Genomic DNA, 22284 nt, shown 5'->3' on the forward strand with positions numbered 1-22284 from the left:
CAAATGTAATATTTATGGAATCAATCCTATCAGGAAATTGTTTCCTCATGAGAGCTCATTTAGTTTAGGATTCCAAGTTAAGTTATAGAACCATGTTTCATATAGTCTCGGTTATGAAAAGGATGTTAAACTCCCAATAAAGCAAATGATCAGTCTTAGAACTCGTAAGTTTCAGGAAAGATGATTGGTTTGTGCGGTGTCGTGCCGTGAAAAATCAGCGCCCGGTGAAAGAGTATACGACGACACTCCTGTACTGTACATGTGAGTGAAGTCAACAGACCAGCCGCGAACAGCCACCATGGTTGGCACGAAACATAAGAAAATTTTCAAAAATTAATCCTGTTTCTCCTTGATTTTGAGCACTTTTTAATTACTTTTCCCCTTCCATTTTACAGTATGTGCACATGCATTTTCCTAACATGAGTAATACTATAGGACCACTTCTTAAAGCAGGAAGAGGATTTAAGTAATTTTTCTTTCCTTCTATTCTTTTCTTTTTCTTCCCGAATTATGCGCCGGTTACTTCGGAGTACGGGCTCGAATAGTGGGGTGCAAAATACTCCGAAATATGGCTTGGCGGCTAACGTGTTGAAGCCGCGATGTGAGATGAGAAGAGAAATTAAAATTAGACTCATTCTTTCACTGCCTCTGGTGTGAAATTGGTGGTTTTTAGTCACGTGATCTACGCATTTCTTGCTCCAAAAGAAGTTTGCAGGGGAGGAAGCCGAGGTTTACCTGACCTGATTAGTGTCACAAAGACATTATGTTGGTTGCCTAGGGTGTTAGGCGTAGCTTAGTATGAACTTAACCGTTATGTTGCAGGTTTTTTGCGCACACTGTACAATCACTGACTTCTGCATTGCATTAGAGAAGTGGAAACAATGACCTAAATATTTTCCGTGCAATGTACTGTATATAACTATGAAAATAAACGTGGACAAATTTTTGAATGTTAAGTCCATCACTACCTTTTCGTTCCTTTCACTTTACAGAAATTCTCTTTCACTTTACGGAGTGCTGGTATACCAAGCATTTTGACTTTCTCAATAATTTATGAAATAATTTGTTTGTTAGGTATAATTTGTATATGTGATTACAATATTACGATGGGATCAATTTATCAACATGTAATACAAATATCGGCGTACTTCTGATATAGTACAGGCTTTCGACAAACTTATGTAAAAAAAAAAAACTCTCATTCTGCAAAACAGGAAAACACGCATCGGATTATTTTTCTGCTTTTGGAAACATGACAACGCTAAGCGTGAAAAAAACAGTTTGAATCTCTTTCTGCGAAACAGAAACACACGGGTTTCAAGTACTGTTGATTATCTTGATTATCTTACAGATTGTCACTGAACCAGTTCCCGCAGGCAGAACACCCCTTCATCAAGCAGCTTTGAATAATCATCCGGATTGTGTACTACTGTTGTTAGACGCCGGGGCAAATGTAAATGAGAGGGATGAAACAGGACTCAGTGCATTGCAATTGGCTGGATTGAAGGTGGATGTAAACAATCAACAGGAAGTGGAGAAGTAAGCATTGTTCATCTTACTGTTAGATATCAATACCTAACGTTACTGTCTTTTTAAGGATAGTTCCAAAGTTGAACCTTGAATCTGGGGACAACCTATACATTTCCTGAAAGTGTTTGTCGAGCAATTTCCAAAACAGGTTTCAATTCCTTGCTCAGTCAACAGCAAGTCATTTAGTATCACAACTAATGTGACTCATTGTTATGGCTAGGTGTGATACATTTGGTATATTTCAATTTCTATATTTTTCTCGGTTTCACTTATATAAGTTGTCAGATCAGCACGTTCATTATATATTCGTCAATTGCCCATCTAGATAAATTGTTTGATAGGTTACATGGTACACTCCGCATCAAAAATTGCGACAGCTAACGCCGTGCAGCTAGGTTATCCAATATACATCTTCTTATCTCATAATCGTGTCTGGTAAAGAGACCCCCTCTCTCTCCTCCTTTCTTCTTTCCCATACTAAAATTAGCTAACAACATGAACGCAATTCTAATTTCAAACTACACATGTATTAGTATCGATAAAATGAAATAACAAAACCGAGACGAAACAAGATTCATAACTTAATTTAGGGAGAAACTGACACACACACACAATGAAAAATTGAAACCAATGTATGTCTATTACACAGAGATTCAGAAATTGAGACAGAGACAGAGAAGGAGAAGGCGAGAGAAGAAGAAAAAAGGAAGAGAGAACAGATAATAATGTGGAATTTTAAACTTAGTAAGAAAAAAACCTGACATTATAAAGTTCCGTTACCAGTAATATAGAAATATCGTTTGTTTTTATATATTTCTTCAGGATTGTTCGAATATGTCGAGGATGCTTGAGACATTCATTCAGTCTCTTTCATAAAGCATAGCATACTCAATTTCCAGTAGAACTGTAGATCTCACAGACATATCTAAGTTAATGTCAAAAGTTTAACACAATGCTTTGTCTCCGCGTGGTTCGGTTGTAAATTCGGTAGTGCTCATTGCACATACTCATGCAAACTACATTCTAATAAACCCAGTAGGTAGCGTAGATCATATCTTCCATTCCAGACTACTAATGCAAAGTGAACAAAAAAAAAGAAAAAAAAAGAAAAAACGAAAAGAAAAAGGAAGAAAGAAAGAAAGATAAAATTGAATGAGTGCTATTTTACTGGTAAATTTTATCGGAAATATCCTATATTAAAAGTCCAAACCGTATCATAATGAAAAGTTGCAAACATTCAAATGGAAAGTTGGATGTTCTTTATAGATGTAGCAGACCTTGCATGTTTCAAATTTCAACGTGAATAAATGACATTGAATTATAGGATGGAAACAAATTTGTGACGAACTCTTATAAAAAAAATTTTGTTTTCAAATAACCAAAGAGGTTGCAATTTTCTAGTCTTTCCCGAAGATTTATCTGTTCCGAAATCCAGCATCACTTTCATCTCTTGCGGATATAACGTTGTAATTTGCACAGATAAAATAAACACGCTAGAGCTCAAACGAATCATAGTGCCAGTCGGATGATGTTGGTTAGCTTATGGACCACCATTGGATCGTGGATTCAAACCCCTCGTTACCCGGTAATTCGACTGAGACTCGGTAACCCAGATGATAAAAAACATATGTTGCTTATTACGTTGCCTTTTCAGAGATGACCAGGACTGGAGATGTTATGCCCAGAGCACGAAAAACTCGACGCTGAAGTTGCCAGTTGATTACATTTTCCAGATCAGGTCTATCGGTTTATCGGTTTTAACTTTGGAACATGCACACGAAGTGCGTGTGCACGTGAGGGAGGGGAGAGAAGTGAAAGATGCAACGACAGGATAGTGAAACGTCAAGAAAGAAAGAGAGAGAGAGAGAGAGACGAATATAAGTATGAAACATACTTATCATTACAGTGTATGATTAAGAACGCACACACTGTTTATTCGAATTCTCGCCAGTGATGCTTTGTAAGTTCTCCAACAGAAGATAAATCTCTGTTTGCAGCCATTATTTTGTCCGAAAAAGTTAAACTACCGGACCGGGTACCGAACTCAGATTTTCTGCTTGGAAGTCGGGTACTTTACGACTACACCACCGATTGCTTTACCCGAACTTTGTCCAAGAAATGCTGTAATATTTCTTTCTGAGATCGATAACACGAAAACTGTTTACTGCAGATCAATGAAATGTCTCCAATGTCCTGGTAAATCCCTTGCCTTTTGCCAACCAACATTCGTAAATCGTCTCTATCCTGGTAAAGGTGTTTGCTTCAACATTTTTAAGCATTGCACGTCTAATATGAGAAATCGATTCTTCAATATCACTTTGTAAAAAATGCAACTTTGGCGTGAAGAAGACTTGAACCCATGCTGGACAGCTGCATTAATCCTAATTCCATTACGTTACCGCTACGCTATTATGCCACCTGAACCCAGAAGCCAAATATTATTTACTTTAGACTTGATCTTTGGAAGGATCAAGCTTCTTTCTGTAAGGTTATTTGTACTTAAATGCACAACAAAATTCATTTATTCGACGACCTAGAGAGAAATTAGTGCCCACTAATAAAGGAAACAACATACAATCCATTAGAAATTACAGAAATAGAAACATATTATGAATTAATTTCGCCATACAAGTTCAAAAGTACACGAATAATAATAATAATAATAATAATAATAATAATAATAATAATAATAATAATAATAATAATAATAATAATAATAATAATAATAATAAATATTATTATTATTATTATTATTATTATTATTATTATTATTATTATTATTATTATTATTATTATTATTATTATTAGCATCAATTGGCCGCTTTGCTGGGCTAACTTGAGAAATAATAATAATATGGTCCGCACCGTTATTCAGTCAGTTTTTACTATTACCAGAGCGCTCTTTGATATCGGTAATTTTCTTTCAGTTTTATATATCCCCTCCCCTTCCCATGTTACGGAGCACGGCATCTTTAGTGTCATTGTTCATCTCAGCCACCCGGAAAACTATGAATTCGGCATTGATATTGGTTATTTTGATCATTTTTATATGTCTTCTCCTCCTCCATGCTGCAGGCTGAATTTGGATTTAAAAGGCATCAAATGTGTCACTGTTCATCTCAATGACTCCAAAAATTATACACTCGATACTAATATCGGTAATTTTTCGTTTTCTTTTAAATGTTGCTATCCTTCCCCCTTCCTTTAGTTACACCATCAAAATAATATGAGGAAAACCATCTCGGGTTCGATCTTCATCTATGTTGAAAATTTTATCGAGATTGGTACGGTGGTTCAACACTTATTAAATTTTATTTATGTTTATATATCCCCCTTTCCCATTCCCCTTCTCTAAGTTCTAGTGTCAAAGTGAAATAATAAAAACCATATCAGGCCCGAACCTCATCTATGTTAAAAATTTGATCGAGATAGGTCGTGTGGTTCAAGAGTTATTAAGTTTTATTTATTTTTATATATCTCTCCCCTCCCGTCCCCTAAGTTTTACCGTCAAAGTGATATGATGAAAACCACTCCAGGCTCGAACTTCATCGATGTTGAAAATTTGATGCAGTTCTGTCCGGTGGTTCAAGACTTATTAACTCATTAACATAGTCACTTTTATTGTTAATTTACATTGATTTTTGTATATCTCCCCGTCCTTCCTCTTCCCTACATTTCACCAACAGAGTGAAATGATTAAAAGCATTCCATGCACAAACGTAATCTATCTTAAAAATTTCATCCAGATTGGTCGTTTGATTTAAGACTTAAGTTTTCTTTATTTTTTATATTTTTCCTTCCTCCCTAAGTAACACCATCAAAACGAATAGATAAAATACTCCCAGGTTCGAACATTATCAATGTTGAATATTTGATCGAGATCGGTCGGGCGGTTCAAGAGACTATAAGTCACAGTCACTTTCAATTTTATAATATACAGGTAGGTTATTATTATTATTATTATTATTATTATTATTATTATTATTATTATTATTATTATTATTATTATTATTCGTGTACTTTTGAACTTGCATGGCGAAATTACTGCATAATATATTATTATTTCTGTATTTTTTCCTGGATTGAATGTGGTTTCCTTTATTAGTGGGCACTAATTTCTCTCTAGGTCGTCGAATAAATGAATTTCGTTGTGCATTTAGGTGCAAATAACCTTACAGAAAGAAGCTTGATCCTTCCAAAGATCAAGGCTAAAGTAAGTAATATTTGGCTTCTGGGTTCAGGTGGCATAATAACGTAGCGGTAACGTAATGGAATTAGGATTAATACAGCTGTCCAGCATGGGTTCAAGTCTTCTTCACGCCAAAGTTGCATTTTTTACAAAGTGATATTGAGGAATCGATTTCTCATATTATTTCTCATATGCAATGCTTAAAAATGTGGAAGCAAACACCTTTACCAGGATAGAGACGATTTACGAATGTTGGTTGGCAAAAGGCAAGGGATTTACCAGGACATTGGAGACACTTCATTGATCTGTAGTAAACAGTTTTCGTGTTATCGTTCTCAGAAAGAAATATTACAGCATTTCTTGGACAAAGTTCGGGTAAAGCAATCGGTGGTGTAGTCGTAAAGTACCCGACTTCCAAGCAGAAAATCTGAGTTCGGTACCCGGTCCGGTAGTTTAACTTTTTCGGACAAAATAATGGCTGCAAACAGAGATTTATCTTCTGTTGGAGAACTTACAAAGCATCACTGGCGAGAATTCGAATAAACAGTGTGTGCGTTCTTAATCATACACTGTAATGATAAGTATGTTTCACATTTATATTCGTCTTTCTCTCTCTCTCTTTCTTTCTTGACGTTTCACTATCCTGTCGTTGCATCTTTCACATCTCCCCCTCTCTCTCACGTACACACGCACTTCATGTGCGTGCGCATGTGCCAAAGTGAAAACGGAGCAAGAGACCGATAAACCTGATCTGGAAAATGTAACTAACTGGCAACTTCAGCGTCAAGTTTTTCGTACTCTGGGCATAACATCGCCAGTGCTGGCCATCTCTGAAAGAAATATTGTTTAAACGCAACGGGATAAGCAACATATGTTTTTTATCATCTGGGTTACCGAGTCTCAGTCGAATTACCGGGACGCTACTGTTTTGAATCCTCGACCCAGTGGTGGTCCATAAGTTAAGCAACATCATCCGACTGACACTATGATTCGTTTGAGCTCTAGCGTGTTCATTCTATCTGTGCAAATTACAACATTATATCCGCAAGAGATGAAAGTGATGCTGGATGTTCGGAACAGATAAATCTTCGGAAAAGACTAGAAAATTGCAACCTCTTTGGATATTTGAAAACAAAATTTTATTTATACTAGCTCGACACAAATTTGTTTCCATCTTATAATTCAATGTGATTTATTAACGTTGAAATTTGAAACTTGCAAGGTCTGCTACATCTATAAGGAATATCCAATTTTTCATTTGAACATTTGTAACTTTTCATTATGATACGGTTTGGACTATTAATATAGGATATTTCCGATAAAAATTTACCAGTAAAATAGCACTCATTCAATTTTATCTTTCTTTCTTTTTTCCTTTTTCATTTCGTTTCTTTCTTCTTTTTTGTTAACTTTGCATTAGTGGCCTGGAATGGAAGATATGACCTACGCTACCTACTGGGTTTATTAGAATGTAGTTTGCATGAGTACGTCCAATGAGCACTACCGAACCACGCGGAGACAAAGCATTGTGTTAAACTTTTGACATTAACTTAGATGTGTCTGTGAGATCTACGGTTCTACTGGAAATTGAGTATGCTATCGTTTTTGAAAGTGACTTAATGAATGTTTCAAGCATCCTCTATATATTCGAATAGTCCTAAAAATATATATATATATAAAATCGTTATTTCTATATTACTCTTGGATTTCTGGTAACGGAACTTTATAATGTTAGGTTCTTTTCTTACTAAGCTTAAAATTCCACATTATTATCTGTTCTCCCTTTCTTTTTCTTCTTCTCTTGCCTTCTCCCTCTCTCTCTCTCTGTCTCATTTCTGAACCTCTGTGTAATATACATTCATTGGTTTCAATTTTTAATTGTGTGTGTCAGTTTCTCCCTAAATTAAGTTATGAATCTTGTTTCGTCTCGGTTTTGCTATTTCATTTTATCGATACTAATACATGTGTAGTTCGAAATTAGAATTGCGTTCATGTTGTTAGCTAATTTTGGCATGGGAGAGAAGAAAGGAGGAGAGAGAGGGGATATCTTTACTAGACAAGATTATGGGATAAGAAGGTGTATATTGGGTGGCCTAGCTGCACGGCGTTAGCTGTCGCAATTTTTTGATGCGGAGTGTACAAAAACGCTCAATAGATATCGAGTTACTAATTAGGTGAAAACTAATCGGGTGGTAATTTGAGCTCATTTCATCGATCAGGAAAGGTCTTTCTTTGTAGCTATATAGAACCGATTGGTCACCCTTCAGGATTTAAGTCCTCTCGCTGTGACAAGTCTCTGGTAATGACAAGGCTGGATATTGTTTACCGGTAGTTGGCTTTTGTTTTTGGCCATATGTGAGAGCCATGTAACTTAACGTCATGGCAGTTACGTGGCCCTCACACCTTACAAACAAAGCTCAAATCCTGGCAGCACCATCTTGTGACGTGTCCTTGGGCTCATACCGGATTTACCACTAGGCCCAATAAGCCTGGACATAAGGGCGCACGTTGGGCGAAAACATAATAAGCAAGACGAAAAATGGCCAAAGTTGAACAATAATAAAAATGAACACGAATAAGAATGAATTTATTATTATTAAAGTCAGAGTAATAATTCCTCTAACGGATCTATTAGCTTCGATCATTGATGGTTGAAGTTAAGGAGAATTTTAACATTTACGCGCAGCACTCATCCACATGTGCGCCTCACAACACCATATCATCATATAAACATTCCTTAAAATTTTCATCATACTTTCGGTCGCAAGCGATTTTCTGCTAGCGACAACCGCAATAGCGTGGCTATTGTGCTTTTTGGAAACCTTCCTTTTCCATATCCCGGAGACTTTTCTGCGTCATTCCTACGAGCTCTGCTCTCCAGACTGATCAAGCCAAGGGTGTGCAGAGCTACGGGTCTGTCCGGAAATTTCCTCCTACCTTGGTGGCTATCCAAACGGGTCACCTCACCTTCAACATATCTCATCACATCATTGGACACTGCTTTGGTGCTTTAAGTTAGGGCTTCGGCCTACCTGTTCATCTCCATAGCGGATCCTCTTCCGATCACTGGGGATTCGATGGATGGTCGTCACGGAGGATTACCCCCAGTCTTTCTCGCTCCACCGGCACATGCCACAAAGGTGGAAAAGCGGAAGGAGGGCGGCAGACATCGTAGAGCCTCAGAGCGCTCCAATGCCTCCACCGTCTCGAACGCCTCCAGCCGATCACGATCGCCCATTCGCACGGAGAACTACGCTGACCGTGTCGGAAATTCACCGCCAGCAAAGAGACTGCATGTAACTGAACCATCACCGTCAACAGCTAACACCATGGACCTGGGAACTGCGAATATATCTTCAGAATCATCTCTAAGCACTCCCTCAACATCCGATCATCAGCTTCATTCATTCTTACTCCAAAAGTTTGACCCAAAATTCGAAAATGTCAAGTTTGTAGTTCTGCAATTACGCAAATATCTTCCAAGCATCAATCTCATTAGAGTCGTTAAAACCCATAACGGAATTATACTGCAGTCGCATGATCCAAAATTTGCCATCACTGTCCGTAATAAGGCCTCCTTTGATATTTTCGGTAAGAACGACACCATAGAAACTCTTAGTTCATCTCGGCGCAAACAACCTCCACCACCTAAGAAACCTCCTCTCCTTTCTGTGGTTATAAGGGGTGTCGATCCGTCGTACACCGACGACGAAATTTCAGACGAGTTAAGGGCAGAGGGTCTTACCATCACAAAATCCCTTCGCATTCGCAACGATCAAGGACCCACATATATGGTGCGGATCCTTAGTGCCTCTCAAGAGACCATTGATATCTTACTTGCTAATGGAGCTTACATCTATAAGCAACGACATCGTGTGGAACCCTCTCGGTCCTCACCCCCGTTACCCATTCGTTGTGAGAAGTGCCAAGCATATAACCAACATACTACTGCCAATTGCCGTAATACTGTCGTATGTGGCTACTGTACTGGCACACATCCTACTCGCTCATGTACGAATCTAACTCAGCCACCTCGGTGCGCTACTTGCAACGAACAACATCCCACTTACAGCTACAAATGCAAGGGTAAACCTGCGCCAGAAACATCCCATCCAGAACTAGTAGCTCCACTGCGAACACATGATTCATCCACCAATACCGACTTTCCCGTAGAATCGACCCCCGTCACTATTGATAAACTTCTAGCTTTTACAACTCTAGCATTACAAAACATTCATCCATTTATCCGTCCACATATCTTACAACAAATTACTCATGCTGCCCGCATCATCTTCCACGCCTCCTTCAATGCGACCTATTCAAACACTGATGTCTATTTTTATACCACAAATCTTTCGTCCAACCAATAACTATTTCCACATACTACCTCTTATCATGGGTATTGTCTTTCTGTTCCTGAACATTCGATCATTATCCAAACACAAACTGCTCTTTGGCACGCTCCTGTTGGAAGAAAATGTGAATGCCTTCCTTCTCAACGAAACTTTTTTAAAACCTACTGATACAATCCGCTTTCCCCGTTACAACATCCTTCGCTGTGATAGCCAGATTCTTGCTCAACGAGCTAACGGCGGAGCAGCCATTGGCTTCTACCATACTTTGACCTTTCGGCGCCATACCTGTCCGCTTCCCAACCTTCCAGAACATGTTATCACAACTTTGTATTTCCCAAATATCGCAATCACTCTCATCACAGTTTACATCCGACCTGGACATCAGATCCCTCTTGCTTTTTTTCAACACATCTCAAATACTTATAAACATTATCTCATCATGGCAGACATTAATTTCCATAGTCGCACAGATAATGAACGTACTATGTTCTTACAGTTTCTTACATCGCATACAACAGGAAATTTTCATCATCTACAAAAACCGTCTCGTCCTGTCTCTCAGACAACGCCTGACGTGGTCATTTCTTCAAACTCTATAACTTCCCACTGCACAGTCGAAGTTCTCGATCTAATTGGAAGCGATCACGCACCTCTCAAACTTACTTATCAAAACACGCACGCCCCTCAAATTGCCAACACACCACTTCCTCGATTAACACTTCGTTACGACAAAGCCGACTGGAACAAATATCGGGATCATATTTCCCAATCTCTTGCTAATCAAAACCCACCAGCTACGGAAGAGCAGTTGTACGAGAGCATTACTACAATCAGTTCTACCATTTCTCAAGCATCAGAACTCTATATTCCCTGTTCAGCTTCTATTCCATACAAACCACAACTAGCACCGCAATACTTAACTATGATTCGCCGCTCTCGGCAGCTCTATCGCGAATATGTGCGTACTCGTAACCCAGGAACCCTTCATCACCATCATCAACTGCAACGCACTGTTCGAAATTATCTCAAGGCATATAAACTGAGAAACTGGGTGAAAATTTGTAACAACCTCAATGACACTAGTCACCCTTCCAAATTCTGGAAACGCTTTAACTCTCTGTGCGGTAAATACACTAAACCTCACTATCCTCTACTCCATAATGACACACCACTTCAGAGTGATCAGGAAAAAGCCAACGCCTTTGCAGACTACTTGCAGGAAATTTCCACACCCACACCACTTTCCAACATCCCCGCTCAGCATCCTGTTTCCCACCTACCTCTGAACTCTCCTCAGTTACAGCCCAATATATCACATACGCTTCCAAATCATCCACTTACAACACCCATTTCCACAGCTGAAATCATCACTGTTGTTGATCGAAAACGAAACTCTGCTCCAGGTTTTGACAATATAACCTACCGACACATTAAGGAAAGTCCTCCTATACTCCTGACACTTCTTGCCCTCATTTATACTTTCATTTTCCGTACCGGATTCTTTCCAATGGACTGGAAAACCTCTAAAACACTCATGTTCTTGAAGCCAAACAAGCCACCCACTGCCACATCTTCCTATAGACCTATTCAACTGACATCTACTTTTAGCAATTCTAGAACGCATCATCGTTAAAAGATTGCACCCGTACCTAGAATCAAAAAATATCTTTCCTATTCACCAAGCAGGTTTTCGCCCATCTTACTCTATCAATGATCAACTCCTTCGCCTCACCAGTCTCATCACAAATCATTATAACTCCGTTAAACCATCCTGCCTACTTCTGTTCGACCTTGAAAAAGCCTTTGATAAAGTCTGGCATCTGGCACTTCTTCATAAGCTTCTACATTTCAAGTTTCCCATTACATATATTCGCTTCATCTATCACTTTCTTATATGTCGTCTTTCCTACGTCAGCATCAATAATCAACTTTCTCATCCTATCTTCCTTCTGTCAGGAGTACCCCAAGGTTCTGCTCTTTCACCGTTGTTATATATCATCTTTGTGGCCGATTTCCCCGTACTTCCTCCTGATGTATATTTATTTCAATATGCAGATGACACTGCTTTTTTGGCCTTAGGAAATACTATCCACCAGATCAATCACGCTCTCCAGGAAGCCATTAATCGGTTCACTAGTTGGTGTCGGAAGTGGAGTCTTACAATAAATGCCGCAAAAACACAGGCCATTACTTTCATACCACCCCAAAAACGCTCTAGGGCTCACCGCAACCCGTCACTGCTCTTCCTCACAGTTAATGACACTCGAATTGTTCCAACTCGAACCGTTACCTATTTGGGCATTCTTTACGATTCCCACCTCACATGGAAACCTCACCTGAAGAAAGTAGCTGCCAAAGCTTATCAGCGCCTGAACCTCCTAAAGCGCCTAACTGGCACTACCTGGGGCCTACAAGCTAAAACAGTTCTTAACACATACAAAGCATTCATGCGCCCAGTCCTTACCTACGGGTTTACCGCCTGGGTTTCCGCTCTTCCTACATACTACGAAAAGTTACATGTCCTTGAGCGTCACGCATTCCGCATCGCACACCGTATCCAGTTACCCAGTCCAACCCGCGACTTATATAATCTCATCACATTCCCCGACATCACGTTTCATCTCGAATCCCTTCGTCAGAAGTTCATCACAGTCCGATATATTTCTCACCAGCCATTACTCCTCGATACAATGCATTATCATGCTCTTCATCCTGTTCGTCCTCGCTATGCCTACTCCCCACTCAGTCTGCTATTCACTCTCTACTGCTATACACTGCCACCTGCCCACCCAGATTTACTGTTACTCGACGACTATCAAATTCATGCCCATCTACCTCACTTATTTCCATCATTTTCAGCACAGTAAGTCCTTCTGTCTCTAACAGGGCTCCTTATGTCCTCATCAGCCTAGAGCAGCCCCTAGGCAGAAGATAACTTCATCTGTCTTGCTAACATCTCCTGTGTTGTCCTGTGTATCGCACCTCACTCCATCACTCACCTTCATTATATTCTAAAGCATAGCTGAACATATACTAATCTCTACACCATCAATATTTTATATTTATATTTCGAAGTTTGTTTTATGTGTATGCAAATATCTATATTTCTCCATGTTACTTTCGATATATTTATATTTCTTTATTTATCTATTTTTTTGGTTACTTTCTTCATATTTTCATCTCTTAATTTAGGTTCCTTTCATTCTTAACGTAACAACTCATCATTTACTTAATATATAAATGTTTACCTTACCACAATTTTATGATTATGATCGCAAAGATCATAATGTCCAGGTTTGTGATAATAAATAAAAAAATAATAATAAATATACAAAAATCACTTAGCCCATCAACCTGCTAATCCTTAATCCCTATCCCATAAATTCCCCCACCTAGAAGAGGGTGTAGCCCTCTAAGAGGATGCTAGCCTCCGGCTAGCAAAAAAAAAAAAAACCTTAAAATTTATTTTAAAACACTGAAGCAAAGATATGCATAATATAAGTTTAGTTCTTTTTTTAATTTTGTACGTCGGGGGTGAACGGCGCAAATACTTTTTGGCTTGGAGATGGCAAAATATTATATCCGGCCCTGCCAATTCTGCCCAGAAAGTTATGGTAGCCTGTTCCCCCTTCTTTATAAATAGAAACCTCTTACACCTACCGTCACAATTTCGTCATTTCAATCAAAAGGGAATGCATTTTTTTGTTTGACAATTATTTTCTTTAAATGTTAGTGGTGCTAAGCTATCTTTCACGGTAATCATTCTTAAAAATATTTTCACTTTCTCTTCTCTGGATTCACTTATTCTTCTTTTTGCTAATATTTCTGACTTTCATATACGATTTCCTTCTTTTAGTTTTCATTGTTTCCAATATTTCTAACTTTCATATACGTTTCCTCTCTTTTAATTCTTTATCTCTCTGACGACCAGCCCAAATCACTTAATTTAGAAACTGAAAATTTGGACAGTAGATGAAATTTATGGCATTAAATCAGTGTGGAAATTTAAGCACTTCGAGATGGGGGAGAAGTTAGTGTGTGCCTTAAATATACTTGTACAGCTGGCCACAGAAATTCCTGAGGTGCAAAATCCGTGAGATAGGCAACCCAACTAACGCCACCTCCAAGATTACTTACGCCTGGTAGTAGCTAGCACAGCAGCTACTGTTAAAAGCACAAATCGTAAAGAGTGTTTTCGTGCAGAAGTGGACCGAAACGCTGGCTGACGAAATAACAAAAAGGAGTCTTTGGATACTTGTACTCACAGTACTTCTTGTTTATATGATACACACGTAAAAATATACACAGCCACTTAAAAAAACTCGGATATCAGAGGCGCTGATGATAATATAATAGTCGGGGGACTTAGTTAATCTTATAATTAACTCAAATGAGGATTATATAAACAAGTTTACTTAGTTCAAATAACTATACATATCCGCATATCAAATAATATACGAATAGATCATGCGGCACATATGGTAGGTTTTTTTTTTAACTAACTCAAATCTTTGTGCTGAGTTTTGAAACTATTAACAGTAATCCTACCTGCAAATCAATTAAAAGTATGGATGTATCATTTGGGGGGAAGAACCGAATCCCCAATGAAAATTTCGGGGGTCTAACAGGGCCTGAGCTCCTAGGTTCCAGCGCTACTGATTCATACGTAATACTACTTCGAAAGAAGAAATTGTTGATTTCATTATTCGTTAAATATATTTTGAAAATGCTAAATATTGGTAATTTATTTGTAAATATTAAAATTGCAAAATTCGATAACACTTAAACGATTTGGAGAACTTACCGTACTAAGCATGTTTCTCCTTAGGTTGCAAATTTAGCTGAGGGTTCGTGATTTGTTTAATAATTGAGAAAATTTACACATTGAGACACAAGGAGAAAAGAGAAAAATATAGTGTCAATAAAAACAATTTTAAAATGCACGAAATTAACGGCTAATATCAAATGTAGAGCCATTAACAGACTTAAATCTGTAACTCGTTCTCTCCATTCATTTTCCTTCCTTTATTTTCAGGATTACATCATCACTGAATTTCTTTTCTAGAGATTATCTTTTATTTAGCAACATCAAACTGGAGCTTAACCTTGTAAATGAAACATTTTAAACGGCGAGAATCGAACCCGGGCCGCCAGATTAGAAAACTACAACTCTAACCACTCATCTAAAGCGTTACTTCTTCCTTCTCGCCTAAGTAAAGAGCCTTTTCTGTTCGCTCAAAACAGTAGTTTGTTAATAGTCAGATTGATTGGCCGAACACGGGAATATGTAATTGATTCGGAGGGCATTATATTATTGTATTCACTAAATTATATCAACATTACAGGTTTTTTAAAAACAACTGATTTTTTGCAAAACTCCTTTTTTGAATCAAATACGGCGCGTGTATTATACTGGTAAACAAACTAAAAACAAATCGATTGCTGCGTAGTAATCGTGGTTGTGGGGTCAACGCGCTCGACCAGTAATCTGAAGGTAGGCGAATCGAATCGGATCCACGAACGACCATTACTCTTTTTTATTTTAGAATTTTTGATGGCGATTGACTGGCGATGACACACGTTTTATTATCTTCAGATATTTGAATACTCGGATGATTCAATCCGTGAACTACCAAATCTTCAGGAATAATAATAATAATAATAATAATAATAATAATAATAATAATAATAATAATAATAATAATAATAATAATAATAATAATAATAATAATAATAATAAACTAATAATGATAATTATTATCTCATAGAAGATTAAAAATTACAAGCTTATTATCGCTCAGGGCATAACATTACAACCAGAAATGCAACATTTGGAAATAATATTTCGGTTAGCTTTAATGTTGCTCACGAGAAGAGGAATTTCTCATCTCGTTTCTGATACAAAACAAACAAAATGAGATGAGAGTTAGCATGTTACATTTAAGACGAGACAAGGCTAACTCAAATTAGCATCTCGCTTTGGAGATGGAAATCGAGGCGAGACGAAAAGTATCGTAAACATTTCTCGTTTTATCTCGAATCTCGAAATATTGTATGTCCATTCTTTAAGTAAAAATTGGTTTGAAGATTGAATCTTATACGCTATTTTGTTACTTTGTATTTCGGAGCTCATTTAATACATTATGGTCTGTGTGAGTGTTTTTGAAGCAAAGCTTTTTAATTACTTCTGCATATCCTAAAAGTTAGCTTATTTTGCGCCTTACTGTTCAGTGATGCTAAGGTATTTTAATTACAGTTATCTTCCGCAAAACGTACAGTAGAATAATTTGTACATCAAACTTCAGTAGAATGCTTTGTTTAAAATTTTGGTAGTTGCAGAGGTGTCTCTAGGAGGTCCAGACTCCTTCCCGAAATCCCGACTTATCTGTAAGTTTTGTCTAATTTTAGACAACTTTAAAAGATTATTATTATTATTATTATTACTGAACATTTAAGACCTCAATATTACATCGTATTGCAATGTAAATAAGCGTACTGAAGTTTATAGGAAAAGAGAAAGCAAGGATAAGAGATAGTGATAGAGAAAGGATAAGAGGGATTAGTGTCCGAAAGGAAATGAGAGGGGAGAAAGAAGGTGTCAGCTCCTGGACAATATTGATATCGAAACTTCGGATGCCTAAACAGAAATTAAGTAGAATTTGTCTTCACCACGATACATAGTAACACGCTTTCTTTGCATAAAAGTCTTTGGATTATATATGTGTTATATTGATATTTTAACAAAATATACATACCAATATAAGAAAGAATAGCTCCTTTTAGAAATCTTGGTTGAACGGATATATGGAATGTGTTGGAAATGGCGAACGAAAATATTATTATATTTAGCAGTGGAGTAATAGTGGAAGACGTTTGGAATAATTGCTCGGAAACAATATCGTTTCAAACACATTTATGACTCATACTAGGCCCTAAGCATAACCCTTAGGGGTCGTATTCATGAATTGTTTGCTAAACACGTTACGTTTTCCACCACAGTACGAATCAAGGTTGTAGACAGCCATGCGACGTCAATTTGCTAGTATTTCCCCTGTGAAGAAAGCCGCCTCCACTCTAAAGTGTAAGATCGAAAGAAATTGGGTATTTTTCATTTTGTTACACATCAGAGGTATGAATATTGTAGTTCATAAAAACAACTTATCGCAGCAAGAATCGAACACGGGATCCCTGAATTACGAAACGAATGCTCACGCCACTACGCTAAGACTGTTTTGTTAAATAACACTGTTCAACAACGAAAATATAAATTGAACAAAATCAGCTAATTCTTATTGATTTTGTGATGCTGATCACGAATTTGAAAGTTATTTTCGAATATTAGCTCTACTTTTCGTTTTACAGGCATGTCTAATAATAACGCTTTAAAATAAATATATTCGCTTCGTTTGGGGTAAAATGTTACACTGATCCGGCAACACTGGAGAAACTATATGAACGCTTGGTTTCATTGTGTTCCTTATCTCAGTAGTGTTCTGCTGTTGTTAGAAAAGACAGGTTTAGTGCAGTTATCAGCGTTTTGGGTGTGACGTTTATGTAGTGCAGGACATAAAAATACAACTACAAGTACGCAAAAATACTGGTATTTCGAATGTATATTTTTAAATAGTTGTCGGAACTATTTCAAGTTACATTTTGAGGATTTCAATAAACAAAAATGCCGCGAAATTGTGTAAACAGTGCGGATAGCTTCTGCTAGGTGTGTGGGAAAGTGACATTTTAATCACAAAAGCAGACTATAACACCACTAATAAGAAAAGCCTATCAATATTACTTTGGTTGTAAAATTGGAGACCAAGATAAATCTTGGGCACCCCACATTGTGTGTAACACTTGTGCCAGCAATCTAAGAAATTGGATTAATGGGAAGGGGCGCTCAATGCCTTTTGCAGTTCCCATGATTTGGAAGGAGCCAAGCGACCACATCAGAGACTGTTATTTTTGTATGGTTCCTTCCGTCAAGAAGGGAATTTCCACGAAGAAGAAGCGGGCCTTGATCTATCCTAACATTCCTTCTCCAATGCGCCCTGTTCCACATGGAGAAGGACTACCTGTTCCTGACCCACCTAAAGAATACGATCTTTTCTCTGATGATGATCAAGAAGTTGAAGCTCCTGAATCAAGTACTTCGAAGGACCCTACGTTTGTTGTAGAAGAACATCCATGTGAACCACATAGACTTACTCAAGAGGAACTAAGTGATCTAATCAGAGACTTGGACCTCTCGAAAAGCAAAGCCGAAATTTTAGCGTCACGCTTACAGCAATGGAATTTATTGCAGGAAAAAGTAAATATTTCAGTGTATCGGAATAGGGAGAAGATGTTCACTTAATTTTTTACTATGGAAGACACACTTGTGGCATGTACAGTTGTAAATGGTCTCATGAGGGAACTTAAAATTAATTACGAACCTACGGAGTGGAGGCTCTTTGTAGATTCGTCCAAGGTGAGTTTAAAGGCAGTGCTTTTACATATTGGAAATGAACTTCCTTCAATTCCTGTAGGTTACGCAGTTCATATGAAGGAATCTTATGAAAACTTGAAACGTTTACTTCAAGCCATTAAATATTACGATTTTCAGTGGCTCATTTGTGGTGACCTTAAAGTAATAGCACTGTTGCTAGGTATGCAGTTAGGGTATACAAAGTATTGTTGCTTTATATGTGAATGGGTCAGTAGAGATCGTGGATCTCATTACCACAAAAGTGATTGGAGTACCAGAGAAACTCTTCACCGGGAGTGAAAAATGTGCAGCATGAACCACTGGTAGATCGTAACCGAATTTTGCTTCCCCCTCTACATATTAAATTAGGTGTTATGAAAAGTTTTGTTAAGAGCATGACCCAAGAGGATGAGGCCTATAAGTACCTAAGAGGACAATTCCCTCGATTAAGTGATGCCAAAGTTAAAGAGGGTGTTTTCATAGGGCCACAGATTAGGCAACTATTCAAAGATCACAAGTTCGACGAAATTCTCCAAGGTGAGGAAAAAGCTGCGTGGGAAAGCTTGAAGAGTGTTTGTTCACAGTTCTTGGGAAGACACCGAGCAACAAATTACAAACAACTGGTAGCAAAGTTGTTATTGTGCTACGAAAATCTTGGTTGCAATACGTCTCTGAAACTCCACTTTCTTCATTCACATCTAGACTTCTTTCCCGAAGACTGTGGAGCAGTAAGTGACGAACATGGTGAGCGTTTCCATCAAGATATTGCAGCCATGGAGAAGAGATATGAGGGAAAGTGGAGTTCTAACATATTGGCCGACTACTGTTGGACTATAGCAAGGGATGCTCCAGATGTAACCTACAAAAGGCAAGCTAAGCGAAGACGCTCAAAATAAAATAAACATAATCCTGTACAAGGGATCACTTGAAATTTTTGTCTACATTGCAGTGTAGTTCTTGCACAAAAAGGTATTTGTACATATTTTTCATGTTTTGATGTTAATACTGATTTTTATTACGGAATTGTTAATGTTTAACTTGACCACGGTTACTTTATTTTCTGTATTGCTGTGAAACTGGTATTTGCGCAATTTTGAAAAAGGAAGTACAAGGGTATAGAAAGCTATAGGTTAGGGTACTTCTTAACTCCCCAGCTTATCACATTACAGTGAAATGGATAAAAAAAAGTGAAATGTAGGTTTTTACAAGGATTTTGCTTAAATGTTCTATAAATATTAATACATATGTATATATACAGCTACTGTTGTACAAGGGCGTTTTTTTCACAACCTGAGCTAAGAAAATTTTTCTATTGTCATTTCCTTTCATATTATGTTTAAATGATTGTAAAAATCGCAATTTCAAAGAACTAACATACTTTCCATCAAAATTTGTTGAACAGTGTAATAGTCAAAAAACACTCGTTTATGAAGCAAATTGAACACGTTTACGATAACGACGAAACACACTAATATCTGTCATGATAAAATACTATAGTCGAGAGACTTCAAATTTAAATTAAAAAACAATAATATACATATAATGCCTGAAACCACTTTCTTTTCTGAATCACCGAAAGTATTTCCGTATCTTGATGTTATTGCAATTACAAATATCAATATCCAAAAATGCCTGAAGTTCTTTTTTCACTTACAAGGAGAAAGCACACTTTGGTAAATTAACATCGGGGCCATTTTTAGTAAGGTGATAGTGAACATTTAAAGTGTTCATACTAAGAACTGGGAGAGCGCAATATCCTAATATAGCATAGATAAAGCGTCTTAAAATTTTCGATTCGCCGCATATGTTATACATTGCGCAAATTTATTCAATGACCGCGTGGTAGAGTCAGAAGCGTTTGTGATTCACGTTCGAAGGATTACGGGTTCGATTCCCGCTGGTGTCTCCTTTTTTTAATATTTTTCTTCAACCAATAAAGTAGCCACTTGTAGCTACAGGTAAAATGTTGGTTCTCCATATTTTCATAATCAATTTAAACAATAGAAGTATTCAAATCAGTTGCAAAATCTTGCAATATTTCATGGTAACTGGCAACAAAATATAATCTATTTCGTAAATATATTGATATCACGAGGTATATTATGCTTAGCACAGTCGTTGTGTAAAATATGTTCTTATGCTTCCTGTCTACATTTGTTGACAGTGTGTGTATTACAAACACTGGCACAAATTGCACGGGGGTGAGGGGGACATGTGCCCTCCAATCTTGGAACTGAAGAATTGTGCCTCTAATAATCCGATTTGAAATGTGTTTTTTTAGGGGAAATATGATGAATTGTGTTCGATTGCCACAAAAGAAAATAAGATAAAATTGATATTCCTCGGAATAAACCTCAAATCTGCCCGCTTCACAATGTTGAAGACAACTCTGCTCCCCTGATCCTCCACAGTATTGTTTTTCAACATCATAAATATTTTGAACATCGCTTTAAAAAATATGGGAACGGTTTTATCCGTCCTCCCCCACCCCCGAATATTGGAGACTGATATTTGCCACTTAGTAGAAGCGGAATAAGGGGTAATCTCCTTTGGTTATAGTAACATCCAGTATTACCAAAGAGGATTTCCTTCTTATCCCCCTGTAATTTTCACACTGTCAACAGATGTAGGGACGAAGCGTCAAGAATATTTTTTACACAACGACTGTGGTAACTATAATATAACTTGTGATATCTATATATTTACGAAATAGATACATGGGGACAATTGGGAAACACGAATTGCCTTATTTTACATATACAATATTTACACAAGATTTCAATCGTTTCGATCCACTCTTTTTCGTACTTATACGATAATACCTTTGCGGAAGAGGCCTTGGCCTCAACACTGTTTTTCCGCACAAGCTAAAAGCACATGTTTGCTTATGTTTTGCATATTGTCCCTACAAAGGTTTCTTTGCAATCCTCCATTTCTTTAGGCACTTCTGACTTATTCTTATTAGCACTTCAGATAATTCGTAATCAAAGGTTTGGAAGTTTTTTTAAAAGGAAAATACGAAACACATATTCTCTCATTTTATGTATGCAATATCTGTGCACAATTACATTCACTTCAATCCACTACTTCTTGCATTTAGGGCGCCAAATTTCACAATTTTGGGTAGAGGTTTTTACACTCTAAAACAGTTTTTCAGCAGAAAATAAAAAAAAATTCTTTTCTTTTTGCGTATTGTCCCTACACAAAGTTTCGTTGCAAATATTCATGACCTTTAGACACTTCTGATATACTGTTATTAGCAAATTTGATATTTCGTGATCAAAGGCTTTCCGGAATCCGTGCATACCCAACCTTTTTTCCAGAAAAATATGAAACACATATTCCCTCATTTCGGGTCTAAATATCTGTGCTCAATATCGTTTGCTTCGGACCATCCTTTGATTTTAGGGCATCAAATTTCAAAATTTTGGTTGGGGGCCTTTGTCCACTAAAACCATTTTTTCCACAGAAAATTAAAAAAAAAACACTTATTCGTTGTTTTTTTTTGCGTTATCCCTACACAAAATTTCGTTGCAACTCATCATGTCTTTTAGGCACTTTTGACATACTGTTATTAGCACTTTTGATATTTCGTGATCTTTGCGTTTAATGTTTCGCAATTATACCTGTTAGGTTAAGCGAGACCATGATTAAAGCAAGTGAATTAGGATGGGCAAATTAGTGGAAGGAGAAAACGGGAGGAAATTGGAGTGGCCCGGGAAAACCCACGAGCACGATGTTGTCCACTT

The 22284-nt window shown here is 37.4% G+C and overlaps 1 protein-coding gene across 1 annotated transcript in view; it reads left to right on the plus strand.

The window, feature by feature from the left end:
* Positions 1–22284, plus strand: part of LOC145662980 (transient receptor potential cation channel subfamily A member 1-like) — a 148353-nt gene that overhangs the window by 92098 nt on the left and 33971 nt on the right. Inside the window, exon 4 of the mRNA XM_081729075.1 lies at positions 1352–1539. Coding sequence (XP_081585201.1) covers positions 1352–1539 — 188 coding nt within the window. The remainder of the gene's footprint in view (positions 1–1351; positions 1540–22284) is intronic.

This window comes from Thermobia domestica, chromosome 10 (genome assembly GCF_964235325.1).
Source record: "Thermobia domestica chromosome 10, izTheDome1.hap1.1, whole genome shotgun sequence".
Taxonomy (NCBI): domain Eukaryota; kingdom Metazoa; phylum Arthropoda; class Insecta; order Zygentoma; family Lepismatidae; genus Thermobia; species Thermobia domestica.